At 38.6% G+C, this 14,800-nt stretch overlaps 1 protein-coding gene across 10 annotated transcripts in view; it reads right to left on the bottom strand.

Moving 5' to 3' along the window:
- LOC108424875 (protein shisa-6) overlaps positions 1 to 14,800 on the bottom strand; it is an 87,352-nt gene that overhangs the window by 18,698 nt on the left and 53,854 nt on the right. For 3 of the 10 annotated variants that reach the window (XM_037544402.1, XM_017693146.2, XM_017693147.2), the window contains exons 5-6: positions 8,833 to 8,871; positions 1,755 to 1,817 (exon numbers count right to left, since the gene is read on the bottom strand). The exons of 3 other annotated variants lie outside the window; for them this stretch is intronic. In XM_037544402.1, the coding sequence (XP_037400299.1) occupies positions 1,755 to 1,817; positions 8,833 to 8,871 (102 nt within the window). The remainder of the gene's footprint in view (positions 1 to 1,754; positions 1,818 to 8,832; positions 8,872 to 14,800) is intronic. 4 more of the 10 variants (XM_037544403.1, XM_017693148.2, XM_017693149.2 and 1 more) reach the window with 2 other exon arrangements.

Genomic DNA, 14,800 nt, shown 5'->3' with positions numbered 1-14,800 from the left:
TCACTCCCCTCCGGTCGAATTGAAGCGGCTCACCAAAGGCGGTGATTTAATCGTTTCACTAACAAGATGAGCAGTTGCCGCTTGCTAGCGAGAGTATTTCTAGCCTCCGCATTTTAAGGGCGCCAGTCAAGAGCTTTATCCCAGCGTACGCTTATTCCCTGGTCTTCCTTCAGCTTTTGATCAGCGTGTGTTCATTAGGTGAGAAAAAACATCGATAGAGTACAAATACTGTGTCAGCTGGTTTTTACAGATGTCATCCCTGCACGACTTGACTTTTGCATCTGCCTCGATTCTTCAAAAACGCATCGTGTATAGTGTGTGCACTGCGCAGGCCTAATGGCTGTACTAGCCCCTTTTCCACTTTAAAATGAGATTACAAAGGCAAAAGTTGACTACAAGTAAAAGGCTTTTGAGGAGAAAGAGAAGGTTTAAGTGACAGATCGTTTTAACCATCTCCCCTGGGTGAAGTTCAAACAAAATAATGGCTGAAAAAGATTTTCTTTTTCCTATCGCTTCAGTTACATCCATCTCTCCTGTTCCTGTGATGCCTGCCACCACAATCTTCTGAAGCCTTGTTTTGCTTAGGGCTGTCAGTATTGATTTTAAAATTAAACAAGAAGTCTTGTGATTATTTTGACAAATTCATTGAGTACTCAGGAAAAGAGCAAAGAGAAAGTATACCAAGCATGTACTGCCTTACAAAGACTGCAAAATACTGTGCTGGAAAAGATAAACTAGAAAGCCTTTTACTACACTCTAAAACCCTTTTTATTAAAAGCTGATTGGGCTGATGATCATTATTGTGGTTGGTTCCACCTCTGCAGTACCCCCTCTGGTTCAGCTCCGTTAGAGGCATGTATGGAGTACATCACATCTGTGTAACAATGTGCAAATTAGTCAAATATTATCACCCCCTGCGGACAAAGAACATCTCACGCGGCAGTGAACAACTACGAGTTTAAAATGTGAGGCGTAAATTGAGAAAAGAAAGTTTTAAGTTAACTAAGTTGTTGTCACTCTTGTACATAATGTTAGTTAAGGTTGGCCATGTGAGTGTCAAAGCAAACTGTATAAACAATCTGGAAAAAAATGAGGCAGTGTAATTTTTTGCCTGTGTATGCCAGCACTGCAATAAAGATTTCTGCTAGCCGGTCTATGGGGTTCTCAGTGCTATGTTAGCACCAAGTTAGCAATGGTGAATGTTAACTTTCCCACACTGGGTTTAATATTACCCTATTGAAACAGAAGATGAGATCAGAATAAGATTTAAATTATAAACATGCTTCTAAGAACACTAATGCATTCAATTTGTCAGAGTGATCTTTGCATCGTATGCAGTACTTTTACCACTGTGCCACTACTTCCATAGTAAACAAGATGTCCTGAATTTTTATTTAGAGAGGTATAATATCACATATGGATTAGATGTGGCTTGTTAGCTGTGAATTGGTTGAATGGCCAGGTGAAGAATTTGAATTCTGAGCACCTCTCTGGCCTGCAGAGTGGACCGTGTCCCCTACAGAACATTAACTCAAATCAAGGAGCACTGTGCTTTCCTGCTGCTGACTCTGTGGAAGATGGACAGTGCCACTGGCCTGTTCAAAGAAGACCATCAGGGTTGGAGGCAGGTGGTGATAAAATAACAAGCCAGTCAGAAAAAAAAAAACAACATACTGAAAAACATGCTTCACTTAGCAGTGCATTTGCTTCTGTTGTATGGTATGTTGCGTTGTGATGGAAACAGTGGTTCTTACCATTTTTAGGTGTTCGAGTGGGGCTACTGAGACCCAGATGATTGTAGTTGTGTTGATGGGTGCCTGCAGAAGAAGCAATGACAGGTCTGATTTGCTAGTGAGATCAAGAAACCAAATCATGAACAAAAAATGGACTCTTATCCAGAACATGAGTGCTCGGATAGGAGAATGAGGCATTGAGGAAAGGTAAGATTAATGTTAATCACAATATGCAGAATGAGCCAGTACATATACATTTAAGCAGCAATGGTGATGGAAATGTGTGCCGCCAATCATGTATAGCAACAGCCAACAGAGATTTGCATTCTACATGACAGAGATGAGATGTTAGTCTGCATTGGGATTTAATGTGGGAGAAACAATTAAACTGCTGAATACACATTAACCAACGTAAGCACAGGCAAACTTACTGTAACACTGAAGAACATGTATACATTTTTTCACATTCAAAAGCCATGATGTGCTGTTCGTCCCCTTTTCACAGTAGAATTAAATACAGTTTTCACCTCTTTTGGAGTTCTCTCAGTTGAACTATACATTTTATTCTTCAACAGTGTTGATGGAATTTTGCTGAAAATGTGTATGATTTACAAAAAACAACATGTGATTTTCATCTTTTAGGAAAGCAAGCAAGTCAACATTTACAAGTGTTTTAACTGTGTTTAAATTATATCTTTTAATTGTGGCAGTTCATGGTTGTTTTACATCGCAAAATCTGCAGTTGTGCCCACAGTTTTTGTCAGCATGGCCATGTCTGTGGAGAGGTTTGAACTGTTTTCAAAGCAGGGGGTTCTTACCCATCCACTTTCGCCCCTCAATGCTCGCTAGCAGCTCAACAGAGTCATAACATCTCACACACAGTTAAAACAACAGATTAAATCAATTTAAAATATCTGACTTAGTTTTTATTACACTGGCTAAAGGTGCACAGGTGGCAGAAAGAAGCTATGGAAGCTAATCAACTTTATAATTATGAAGAAAAAAAACAAGGCTGCTTCTCGTTTTGCTAGGTGAATGTACTCATTTAATAGTGTGATATCTCTGTATGATGTCACATGTATTTTAGATTCAGCTTAACAAAGCTGAAAATTCATGGTTTTCAAACTGCCATTTTGTAAAAGGAAAAGGAATATCCCAAAAGGACCTAATAAGCCCTTTGTGATCTGAATTGCATTCTGAATGTTCCTGCATGTTCACTCAGAAGCTAACAGTGCATCCACCAATTAAGATAAAACGGTGCTTTTCTTATACAGTGATACCAAATAGTAGCAGAAAGGAAGCTCCTGATACATTCCACATGCATGCATACCAACTACTCTGAGGACAGATTTTAATGAGTTAAACATTGCAAAGGCAATAAATGTATTACCAATGATATATTACATAAGATAGCTCTGATGCACGTTACTGATAAGATCACGCCTGGTGCTAAATCAACTGCTGACATTTATTTCTCTGTCTCTGAAGGACCTCACTACATTTACTTTGCCATTAGTCATCATGCCTGTTGGTTTGCAGTGCATACATGTGTGTTGTGTGTATACACTGCAGGAGGCAGATGCAGTCAGCAGCAGACTGGCCTGATCAAGTGTTGTGTGAATTGTGCAGAGACCATCAAGGGATAGTGGCAGGCTTGAGCACTGAGTTATGATGAATGGCAGCTATTCTGAGCTGGCAATGACGGCCCTGTTAGGAACCTGTGATAAATGTCTGCATTCTGGCATGTACCCCATATCACGCTTTTGTAGATTACTGCTGTTTGTCCCTGATTATTGCGGTTGTCCCTGTTCACAATTTACATCTGTCATGCAGTAAACATTCAGACAGAACAAAACATCTATTGGCCAGGGCAGTAATGTTAGGTTTGTTTGGTTAGATGGTTGTATTTTCTTTAGCTTTCGGTCTCTCTTTAAAATACTGCAGATTTTCCTGGAATATAAAAAAAATTTCAAGTCAATACTGTCAATACTGGAATAAAGTCATTGTCAGTTAAAGAGGCATTCTGGCAACTTCCAAAGTTTAAGATGGATCATGTTACACAGTATTCTGTAGTGCAGCTTTATACTCCTGAATTCTGAAGAGGTATCTAGAAAGCCAGCTACCTTGATAACTGTAGCTAGTCCACTTCATCTGATGAATCATTTCTGTCATTTGAGTAATCCATTTTGTCTGATTCAAAGACTATTTGAAGACAATCACCAGTTATTAGGCTGCAAAAAAAGATATTCAGCTTCATTACAGTAACATTAGGTATCTGCCTTACTTCAGCTTTCACCTGCTAACAAAAGAAAAAATATATAGTCCACCCCCAAAAATCCACAAAGCAGTTGTAGTTTCTCCAACTTTGAAGGTACATCATCAGGAGTGGTTTTCTGAGTCTTAGTATACATATCTGATGTATTTGTTTTCACTATGCTCTTAATATTCCTCTTTGAATGTAATGTCTACATGTGTCTGACAATCATGACTTTTTGTTACCTGTGTATCTTCTGCCTAATTTTCTATAATTGTAAAGTATCCTCAAACACAAGAAAGGCACTATATTAATAAAAGTAAGGATACATTATAATATAATACAGATGTAGATTTTCATTTTGGCTGGTATGTTCCTTTAAGCACCTTGGATATAAATCTAGGGAACCAGTGTCATATAACAGGCACTACTTGTAATGATTAATGGGGTAACTATTAAAATACTTTTTAAGTACCTCAGTACAACTGCCAAGTAGCACCTCAGTACAACTGCCAAGTAGCGCCAACTGAAAATCTTTGGGATGAGTTGGAACATCCACGTTCTTGTCCAGTATATATCTACATGTTAAAATACCCTGAAAAATTAATCAGCAGTCATTCTGGTGCCATAACATCTTGTAATTAGCATACCAGCATAGTTCAAGTGATTAAAAAGTTAAGGACCAGAGGCAGCCACACTATCCAAATGAAGCATATATCAGGTAAATGGCTGTGTGTACAGTGGTGCAAACAGAGGTGAATAAGAAGTTAGAGCTCAAAACTTGATGGTAAGGCCTAATTAATAAGAAGCATGGTCCAGTTCAGTGATCTGGCTTTAATCTAGGGACCAATTAGCTGCTTTTGAGAAGCTGGGAAGCTAAAGCCTCGGCTGCAGCTGGAGGTTCGCTCTCCCAGCCTAAGACGCTGTCACACTCTCGGCCTCACTCTGACCACGAGCCCACAAGTCATTTAAGCAAGGAGGAGCTGCAGCAAAGCAGAGAGGCCATTAATGTTAAGTTAATGATGAACTTACAACACTCCAGGAGCGCCTGCCTCTTACTGTGTTTCCTTTTCTGGGTGGCAGGCTGGAGAAATGTGAAATTTAATCAGGAGACTTGTGTGAGCAGTTGGTTTTTGTCATGCAGATGCTTTTTACTTTTGAAGGTTTACAGGTAAATAAGCAAGTTGTACAATTTTGTTAGTGATAGGAATGCTCCATCAAAGCAGCTGATGAATCAAAATCAGCTGACTTTCATCATAAATGGTTCATAATTCAGTCGGCAGCCTCTAATTTGACCAATTCCAAATATCAGTTTTGATGCAAAATATGTGACTGGCTCTACAAAAGCTTAGTATAAAGATAATTAGAGAATATGTTTTTACATTCAATAATCCATAAAATTATTTTAATTTTGTAAATGCAGGCATTACATAAACTTCAACATGAAAATCCCACAACATCCATTGCATGAATGCTGCTTCCAATTTTCATCACCGATATCACTCTTACCTTCATTCATACAGCTTGAGTTCATACAGTTTGTGACTTCCCTTTATTTAATTAATTTCCAGTAAAAAAAATTTCTAGAGAGAATAATAAAAGAAAAGACTTGGAAGACTTGGCAGACCACCAAACTCTCACCATCATATAAACAGTACTTAAAGCTTTCATCTTTTCAAGATCTGAAAAATATGCAGGTGTTTCTGTCCATCCTTCTAATCAGCGCTAGGGACTGATGTGTAGCTGTCAAGAAGCTGTAACTGAGAAAAGGAAATCAACAAATCAAACAAAAAAGCTGACCACCCCAGAGTCCAGACTGTAATAACAGTGGACAAACTGGAAAAATGTACTTAATCATCTGTGTAATGTTCTGTTAAATATATGAAGAGTCTAAAAAGTGTGTGTGTGTGTGTGTGTGTGTGTGTGTGTATATATATATATATATATATATATATATATATATATATATATATCAGCCTGACTTGGACATCTCTAGTTCTTGCTCCTCAGAGGGTGGAGAACAGAATTCAGGCGAAAGATCAGACTTCAGCTGAAAGAGCTGACCTGCTGAGTCCAGAGGACTGATGGGGTCAATCCATTGCTATGAGTCATCTAGTTCACAGGGACATTAAAAACGGTATTAAAAACATTCATAGGGCCCTGCTGGTCTTGCAGAGTTAAAGCCACCCTTGTTTTGCCATGCGGTCCACTTTGTTGTGAATCATGTACAGCCCACGTTGTTGATGGGTTTGGCCTTTCAAAACAAAAACAGTATAGAGAGCAGCGATCGCTGATCCAGCGCCTACAGCAAATGAATCCTCACATCGCACACATTCCCGCTTCACGCCTAATACATCCTGACAACAACACTCCTGCCAGTACGCATAATATCCAGATGGTACACCAATGATTCAGTAGTCTGACATTTTTGTTGCATATTCACGAGAGGAAAACATGCAATCAACATCACACAGTGACGTAGTTGATATGTATGCTATATTCTTTCAATAACATTAGGCTATTGGAATACTCATCTCATTTTTTAGTCATTTTACGCTCACTTTTATATTTTTGCTCACTCCTTAAAGACATCTTTCAGAACCTATTTCAAAGTTCAGCTAAGGCTGGAAGGCTTTTAGTCCAATATTGTTGCATCGACACAAACAATCTAACGAAATCAAACACCCCACCCCCCCAAAAAACTGAAACGTCTGTCATTTGCATAAGCAATTACCACAAAACACATCAATATCTCATTTTGCATGAATCATTCAATGACATTAAACCTCAGTAGTTGAACTCCAGCAGAGACGTGAAATTCATGATACGATTTATGTCTGTTCTTTGAATAGTTGTAATAAAAATATAAATATCATGAAAATATTCCTTGGAAAAAAATCAAGTGCAAGCAAATAAACAAGGTCATAAGGGAACATTTGCATGAACAGCTGTGTAGCCTCCAGTGTTGTGTTCCCTGCCGTCACCCCCAGGCCAACTCAGGCTTGTTTGGATGCAACTGCAACACAAAGTTGCCTCCTTAATAACCACAATCTGAAGTCAAGCGAGAATCTTCTTCTATATCATGTCTGGTAAAAATCAACATTGTTTTTCTGACTGATAGTCATGATTCTCAGTATGTGCAAGAGTACTGTGAAGTTGAAAAATAGTAGTTCACATTTGATTAAAGAAGAAAACAACAAAACTCAAAGCCATCTGCTCACAACATCTCCAAATGAAACAACTGACTGACAAATTATTGGCTGTACGTTGTGGAGTTCAGTCTTTTGTGTCTTTTTATCTAGGCTTCAGTGAGCCAGCATGTGGACTAGACCAGCATGTGGCCAAAAAGCAGAATCACCACTCAATTTTTTACAAGCTTAACCTTTTTTATTCTGTTGGTTTTCCCCCCTGCCACCATGCAAAATAAATGGTCATGCCATTTAATTACCAAAGTCGTGTGATATGTGGGGCTGGGCTGGGCGAGGCACGGGGTCGGGCCCCACTGGGCGTGTTGACAGGCCGAATGCAGTCGGCCTGCCCTTCTCCTCTTGCTCTGATAGACGAAGGGGCCAGTGAGCCACTGGGGGTTGGCATTTAGCGACAGACAAAGAGCATTAACATTTAATTGCAAAATGTTAAATGCCATAATGGTCATGCATGCAGGCAGATTTTGGCCTAAAAACGTGCAGTTTGGACTGACAAACTGAATTCCGCCTGCGTCTGACTCTGTTCTGCCATAAACATGTTAAAAAGCAAACAAACAAAGAACAAAAAAATAAAACCCTGACTGCTTGATGATGGATTTCTAATAATGTGATGTGTCAGTAACAGCAACAGTCTTCCTAGGACCCCTTCTGTTAAAGTCACTCATACTCTGGGAGTCAGGGTAAGCCCAAGGCAATCGAGGTAAAAGAGCTTGATGTGTAAATAATAGTCAGGGCTCGCTTGCAAAGTGCTTTACCCCACACTGACAACTACACACAGATAGGTTCATGGAGCGACTATATAACCCATCTCAAGGGGTCAGAATGAGCAGCACTCCAATGGCTCATTTAACAATATCATGGGCATGCAAGTAATATAATGGACATTGACCCATAACCCAGCACGCTGACCCCATACTAATGCATGGCGGAAACATTCTTAGCACACTATGGCATAAAAGCTCATGGCACATTGCGTGTTCCCTTGTTTGTTTTTATTTACTCAGCCTAAATAGGTTATATAACACCGCTAATGGCATTATGAAACAAATACCATTTAAAAAATGGAAGAAGAAGAAATAATTCTTGTTTTTTTACTCCCCAAACAGAGAATACACAACAACAGAAAGACTTCTTTTCTTGTTGTAAACAGTCGTCCCACATACCAGATTTGCTATGAAGATCCCAAGGCCAAGATCTTCCTTTGATGAGGAGCACTGTCGAGTCGCTAACAAGGATAAGCACAGTTTTATCTGATGTCTTCTTTCATTAATAAGAAGTAACATCATCAATAAAGCTGTCTTTATCCCTGCATAGACGCCAGCATCCGAAGGTGTCCAAAGCTTGAGGGAGAGACTCCGAGGGGGTTGGGGGACAGATAAGAGTCCAGAGGAACAGAGCCACTACAGGGGAAGGAGCAGGTTAAGCAAAACGGAATGCTGGGCTTTCAATGAGAAGAAATAAAAAATAAAGAAACACACATGAAAACAGAACAGATCTAGCTGACCATTTGCACAGATTTCTACATGGTGAGGAGTGGGCGTACACAGACTTACACAGCCACCACAAACACAGACAGAGGCCAGCGTCAGAGGCCAAAGGGGGGAGAACACACTCAACTACACAGAATTGCCATTCCTACCATGGTGACTCTGAGACCGCACCGGCCAGTGCCTCTCCCCTAGAAGACACAACCAAGTAGAGCGAGGCGGTGAGTGGGAGATAGGCCATCCGTACCAAAGACAAACAAACAAAAACACTGTTTAGAAATCAGCTTTTCATAACATTCTACCTATCGACAGAAGGAAACTCCATTTGTTACAATTGCAGAGAGATTAGTTGAAATTCAGGGAAAAAGTCAATATTTTCCCCCTTCTTCAGACAACAGGAGCTTTGTGCCAAATTAATGAAGACAGAATAAAATATGATGATAATAAGGGGCAGCAGAGGCATGTTAAATTTAGAGACATTGCAAATCAATAAAGTATCTATCTATCTATCTATCTATCTATCTATCTATCTATCTATCTATCTATCTATCTATCTATCTATCTATCTATCACAGTCAGATTAAATTAGCTGTATGTAATATTTGTCACTCAGAAATACCAATGAATCGTTTTTCTTGTGTCGGCTGTGTGTCTCGGTATGTGCACTTGATACAGATCATGTATTCTCTTGTAATATTCCCTTGTAATGCACAAAAAACCAACTGGGGCCTTGGTCTCACAAAGTCACCTAGTCATTATTTTAATGATTAAACGAGTAATCTAGGCCTCTATAAAACTCTCTTTAATCTTAACTGAAAAACAGTGTACTATGCAGACTAAAATCCATATATCTTATATGGATCATTTTACCGAAATGGTTCCAAGTCAAAGATAAATTTAAACTTTTAACTAACTTGGAACTTTTTTGCAGAAAATGTTTTGTTAGTGACAAGTCCTAATGTTACACACTGATTTTCAGACCTTTGGAAACTTACTTGAAAGAAATGGGATCTAACTGCAGGGATGCATTCTCACAGAGGTGTGGCTAAAATAAGGCTCCGCCTACAGACTAAAACTGCTTTGGTAGAGACATGAAAATAAGGGAAAGAATTTTTTAATGATTTTATGATAAAACTAACCTTTAAACTTCACTTCAAACAAATCAAAAAGATCTTTAAAAAATCTGGAAAAAAAAACATTATTTCCACAAATTAATAACAGAAAATAGAAAGTAAAGTATAAATGATGATTTTATACATTTAGTTTTATTATTGTTTTAATTTGTCTCGAGTTCAAATAATTTCATAATCGTAAATTTCTATTGTCTAAATACATAATTTTTTATTAATAGTTTTATTTTTAACTCTAGAACCACAATTTGACCTATTTCATTAGAATGCTCCAAACAAAAATACTGTGTGGCAAAAAATTAATAAATGTGTGTTCCAGTATCATGCATTTTAAGTAGTTTTAGTGTCAAGCTAGCAGCAGTGTCCAGCGAACATCTGAAGCATTTAAAGCGTGTCACAGACATAGAAGTGACATGTTTTTTACTTTGTTACAATTTCAAACATTTGCAAATACAAAATGTTATGTTGTGCTACACACAAAAGTGATCTGAATGCTCAATAGCTTCCACTTCAGTCTGCCAAACATGGCTTTGTAAAATGTAAAATCCAATCAATTTTTTAATATTCATTTTTAAACTGAGTAATCAATTTGAGTCATTGTGAGCACCATAAAAGCTATTTCAAATTAGACAGGGCTCCAAATTAAATTCCAGTTTCACAAAACCTTACAAATGCACCTGCAGTTAACCTGCTATTCAGCAGTTATTCAACTTTCTCCATTATGACAGGTTTAGATACGAGCTATGAGTAATCTTTGTGTGCATATGAAAGCATGATGCAATATTTATAACAGTAAAAAACAACATTGTCACTGGTTCCATATTACTAGAGAAATATTTGCTTTATAATCTTGATATCCATATATCATATATGACACATTTCATATATATATATATATATATATATATATATGAAACACACACACACACACACACACACACACACACACACACACACACACACACACACACGTCTAATGAGAATATAAACTGTCTAAATGAGAAATTCTGCTTTGTGAGACAGGCTCCTGGTTGGGTTAGCAGTCTATAAAAATGTCTTTATCCAGTCAGAGAATCACCTGCAAGAAAAGATCTGCAAAAACTGCTACTCTTTTTTAAAAACTTCTGCTGTCTTCAGATCAATACATTTAATCAGGGTACATTTTCAATTATTCAATCTGAATAATGTTCCCCTGCAGAGTCTGATACTGAATTTAGATAGATTTTTGAAATGCAGGAAAAGAAAAGCTTTTGCTCTTGGTTTCAGCTGAAAATGCACATTTTCCATTAACCCATTTTCCTTCATTGAATCAACTGGACCATTTGATTACCCAGATATTGCTCGCTATTGGTCGAGCAAAAATTTAAGGTTACAGTTTGGCAGGAGAGTGGAGGCGCAAGGCTAATTTGTTCCTGCACATTAGTTTACCTTCTGTACTATACGACCTTTAAAACACCTTGGACAAATGCCGAATGATAATAACAACCACGTAACTTCACAGGGGGACAAAAGGACATCACAGTATTTTCTGGATAAACATTCCATTTCTGAGTTTTTCTTTGAAATAGATGCGCTTTTCCACACCAATATATTGTGAGACATTTGTCAGCTAGGACACTTGACAACCTGTAAGTGATGGTGAAAGAGTCTTCCTCACCCTGCCAAATGATGAACAGGATCTCATTCATAGCTTCTAGAAAGGTTTTATTTATTTATTTACTGGCCACCCCACAGCAATGTGTGAAAGATTTGTATTCACTCACAGGACAGCATTTGTTCAATTTCTCTGTGTAGAGAGTCTATGACTATCACTCTGAGTGTCGGGCAGACTGAGAGGTGTACAATCTGCGGCTGTGCCTTGACAGGATAATAGTTAACTTCAGTATTTCACTCTGAGAATTATCAAACCTGAAGAGGCAGTTGAATCTGATTTCACCAGTGACACGCTAATTTACCCACATTTGCCCAGGCATGTCACATTTAGCTACATATATTTTAATATGCCATTTCATTATAGGAGCTGTGATTTTTTTCCCTGCCGAGTAGGAATGTGGCAAATGACTACATCTCTCTAAAGATGGTTCATGGTCTTTGGATGTCAGTCCAAGCATTGCTGAACTCTGTTCCCTCTGCTAATTAAAGAGTGAGGCAGTGCAAAGGGAGGGTGGAGGAATGAAGACAAGCACCTAAAGCATGAGGGTTCTTCACTGAGCTGTGAGTGAGGGAGAGTGAGAGAGTGAGGAGAGAGAGTGTTGAGATGAAAGGAGGTTGTGAAGTTGCGAACACTAACGTGCTATTACCACAGGCTAGAGGGGTGCACCACTTTGATCCATCACTATCGATTAAACATCAACTTTGCACAGCCACCCCCACAGACTGCAGAGAGGTGCCTTCGATTTCTGCACGGGATTCAGCGAGTGAACAGGTCACAATACCATCCAGTAATCAGCTAGAGCCCACCTCCTAACTCTTTGACGGGAACTGAATGGTTAACGCTCACACAAAGATCCACTTGGTTTTAGGGGTGTGACTCGAATGCATCAGCTGAAGATGCAGGAACTACGTTTCTCCCTCATCAAATCAAACTCAGTGCTCTATATCAAAGAGGATAGATGCTCATAGCAAGGCACCCACCCTGGCTCTTGGATCTGACAGGCAGCTGAGAGCCACACTTCATCCTGTGGACCACAGAACAGAGGAGGCCACGTGCCTCTTAATGCATAAATTCTAAAACAGTCCCACATATATTTCTGTTATGGATATTATTCTCTTTCAAGAAGGATGTCTGGTAATTTTAGAATTGAATAGCGTGGGTCTAATTGGGCTCTTAATATTATTGGGCAACATATTTATATCACAGTATAATAAAATTTCTAATGGTTTTGGTATATTTTGGTCATTTTACTTTTAAACAAGAACCAGTTTTAACAACCAAATTAAAGTGAAATATTTATATTGTGCAAAATAGTAAAAACCGAACTAAACAATATATAAATAAACAAAATATACTCAGGCCTGGGTGATATGAAAAAAATTGTATATTAACAGCATAACAACACTTAAAAGAAATGTTTGTGATACGCAATACTTAGGTAAGATTTTGACAAAGGCACAATGCACTTTGAATCACATCTAAAATCTGTTAAGAAAAATTACGCATGCAATGGAAAAAAGTAAATATTTCACATACTGTGCTGCACTACATCCAATTAAATAGGCCAAAATGTGCTCTCTTTGTAAAGAAACATGCTCTGACTAGCTGACGTATTGAAGTATCAATGCTTGGAAATGCATACTGTGTATCACGATAATAAATATGATAAAATATTTTTATATTGCCCGCTGCTAGATAAACCTGTCAAAATTGCTTTCTAACACCCTGAGGACTCTGCAAATTTGGTGCTAAAATGTTGGGTCATATCTTAATTTCTAAGGCTATCAAATTTCATGTTCCACCTTAAATGGAGAAGCAGTTACATTGCGGCATGTACAGGCACCATTTAAGGTGGACAAAGAAATAAAAAATAAATAAATAAATAAATCCGTCAACATTGCTGAATCTCTCAAGAAATTTGTCTCATGTGTGCTTCACATACAAACCACTTGAACAACGGAGCTCATTCAAGAGCTGTGGTTTAAGAAAACATCAGAAATCTGACTTTTTCTTAGGACCTTTCCCAAGAACATACACAAGAAAAAACTTCAGGCAGTTCTTTTTAGACAGTGTGAGAGTAAATAAAAGCGCTCTGGTGACCATGTTAGATGAAGATTAACCCCAAAAAACTGACCATTCTTTTATGTCTGTTGCCTCAAAAACACAGCGAGAGATGACTGTGGAAATGCTACGTTTTCATTTTTATTTAAAACATGTCTGAAGCATACCAAGCCCAACAACCTAATGTTAGAATAGTTTGCACTGCTTGTTTGTCATTATCCTTGCTTATTTGAGGCATCCCGGTACAACAGTTTGGAGAAAACTCATACCTGAGGTAGAATTTCGACTGATATACCAGACCACAATGCTACCTCTCACAAACTAAGATGTGTATTTTGTTGTTTTGCCAAGTTTCCTGGATATAAAATTGTTCTTGCATTGTATGTCAGATTCATTCAACTCAAGGATTTGGCTTTGCTTTCTTGTTAACATTTGCTTTCTTAAGTCTTCCATGGGTCGCCCAACACGCCCCTTGTGCCCAGTGTCATCTTTTTTGAAATCCAAAATAAAGTCACCGAGATCCAGCAGGATGCTGATTTCAAAACCTGAGAAACCTGCATGCTTATGTTTGAATTCCTGCCTCATTGTCTGAATTTACTTGACTTGCTTCTTTATGATTGACTGGTTTAGTTCTGTATCAGTGTGATTAGTTCTCTGCACACACAGACAAGCTATCAAAGGATTTGGAGGCAGATTAAATACATTGTCATCTTGACAGCAATGCCAACTATAGTGAGTGACTACTATGAAACATAAGGAGGAAGCACAGTAAAAGAATAACCCATCTCATCCAATCAAAGCAAGCAAAGAGACAACTATGGCAAAAAAGCATCATGGGACCCATTGTGCCTGACATCCAAGCAATGGCAAATGCCTGCCCTCCCTTCAAAAATACTCCCCGTTTCATATCTCTTAAAATACCTCAGATTATCAGAGGTGTTCGACCACTGGCTGATTGGATTTGAATACTTCATCACCTGACCACTACATGGTAACCCTGCCAAAGCAGCACAAAGATGTCACCAGGCTGCTCACGACTCCAGAGAGCACTCCACCTGCACACCCACGACTCCTCTCCTTAATGGCAGTCGATGTTTGCCAAGATTTTCATTTAGATTGCTGTCCAGAGTAAACAGTCTTACAAGGGCTTTGCCTCTGTCGGCTGTCTTTTATACAAGCGCGCTGCACAGCAGTGGTACATTTTTGTGAAATCGATAAGCTGAGGTAAACCTAGAAAGGAATTATTGCTGGAGCTAATCTGCAGGGTTAATGCAA

The sequence above is a fragment of the Pygocentrus nattereri genome, chromosome 13 (genome assembly GCF_015220715.1).
Source record: "Pygocentrus nattereri isolate fPygNat1 chromosome 13, fPygNat1.pri, whole genome shotgun sequence".
In the NCBI taxonomy this organism is placed as follows: Eukaryota; Metazoa; Chordata; class Actinopteri; order Characiformes; family Serrasalmidae; genus Pygocentrus; species Pygocentrus nattereri.
This window is presented reverse-complemented; position numbering and strand designations above follow the sequence as displayed.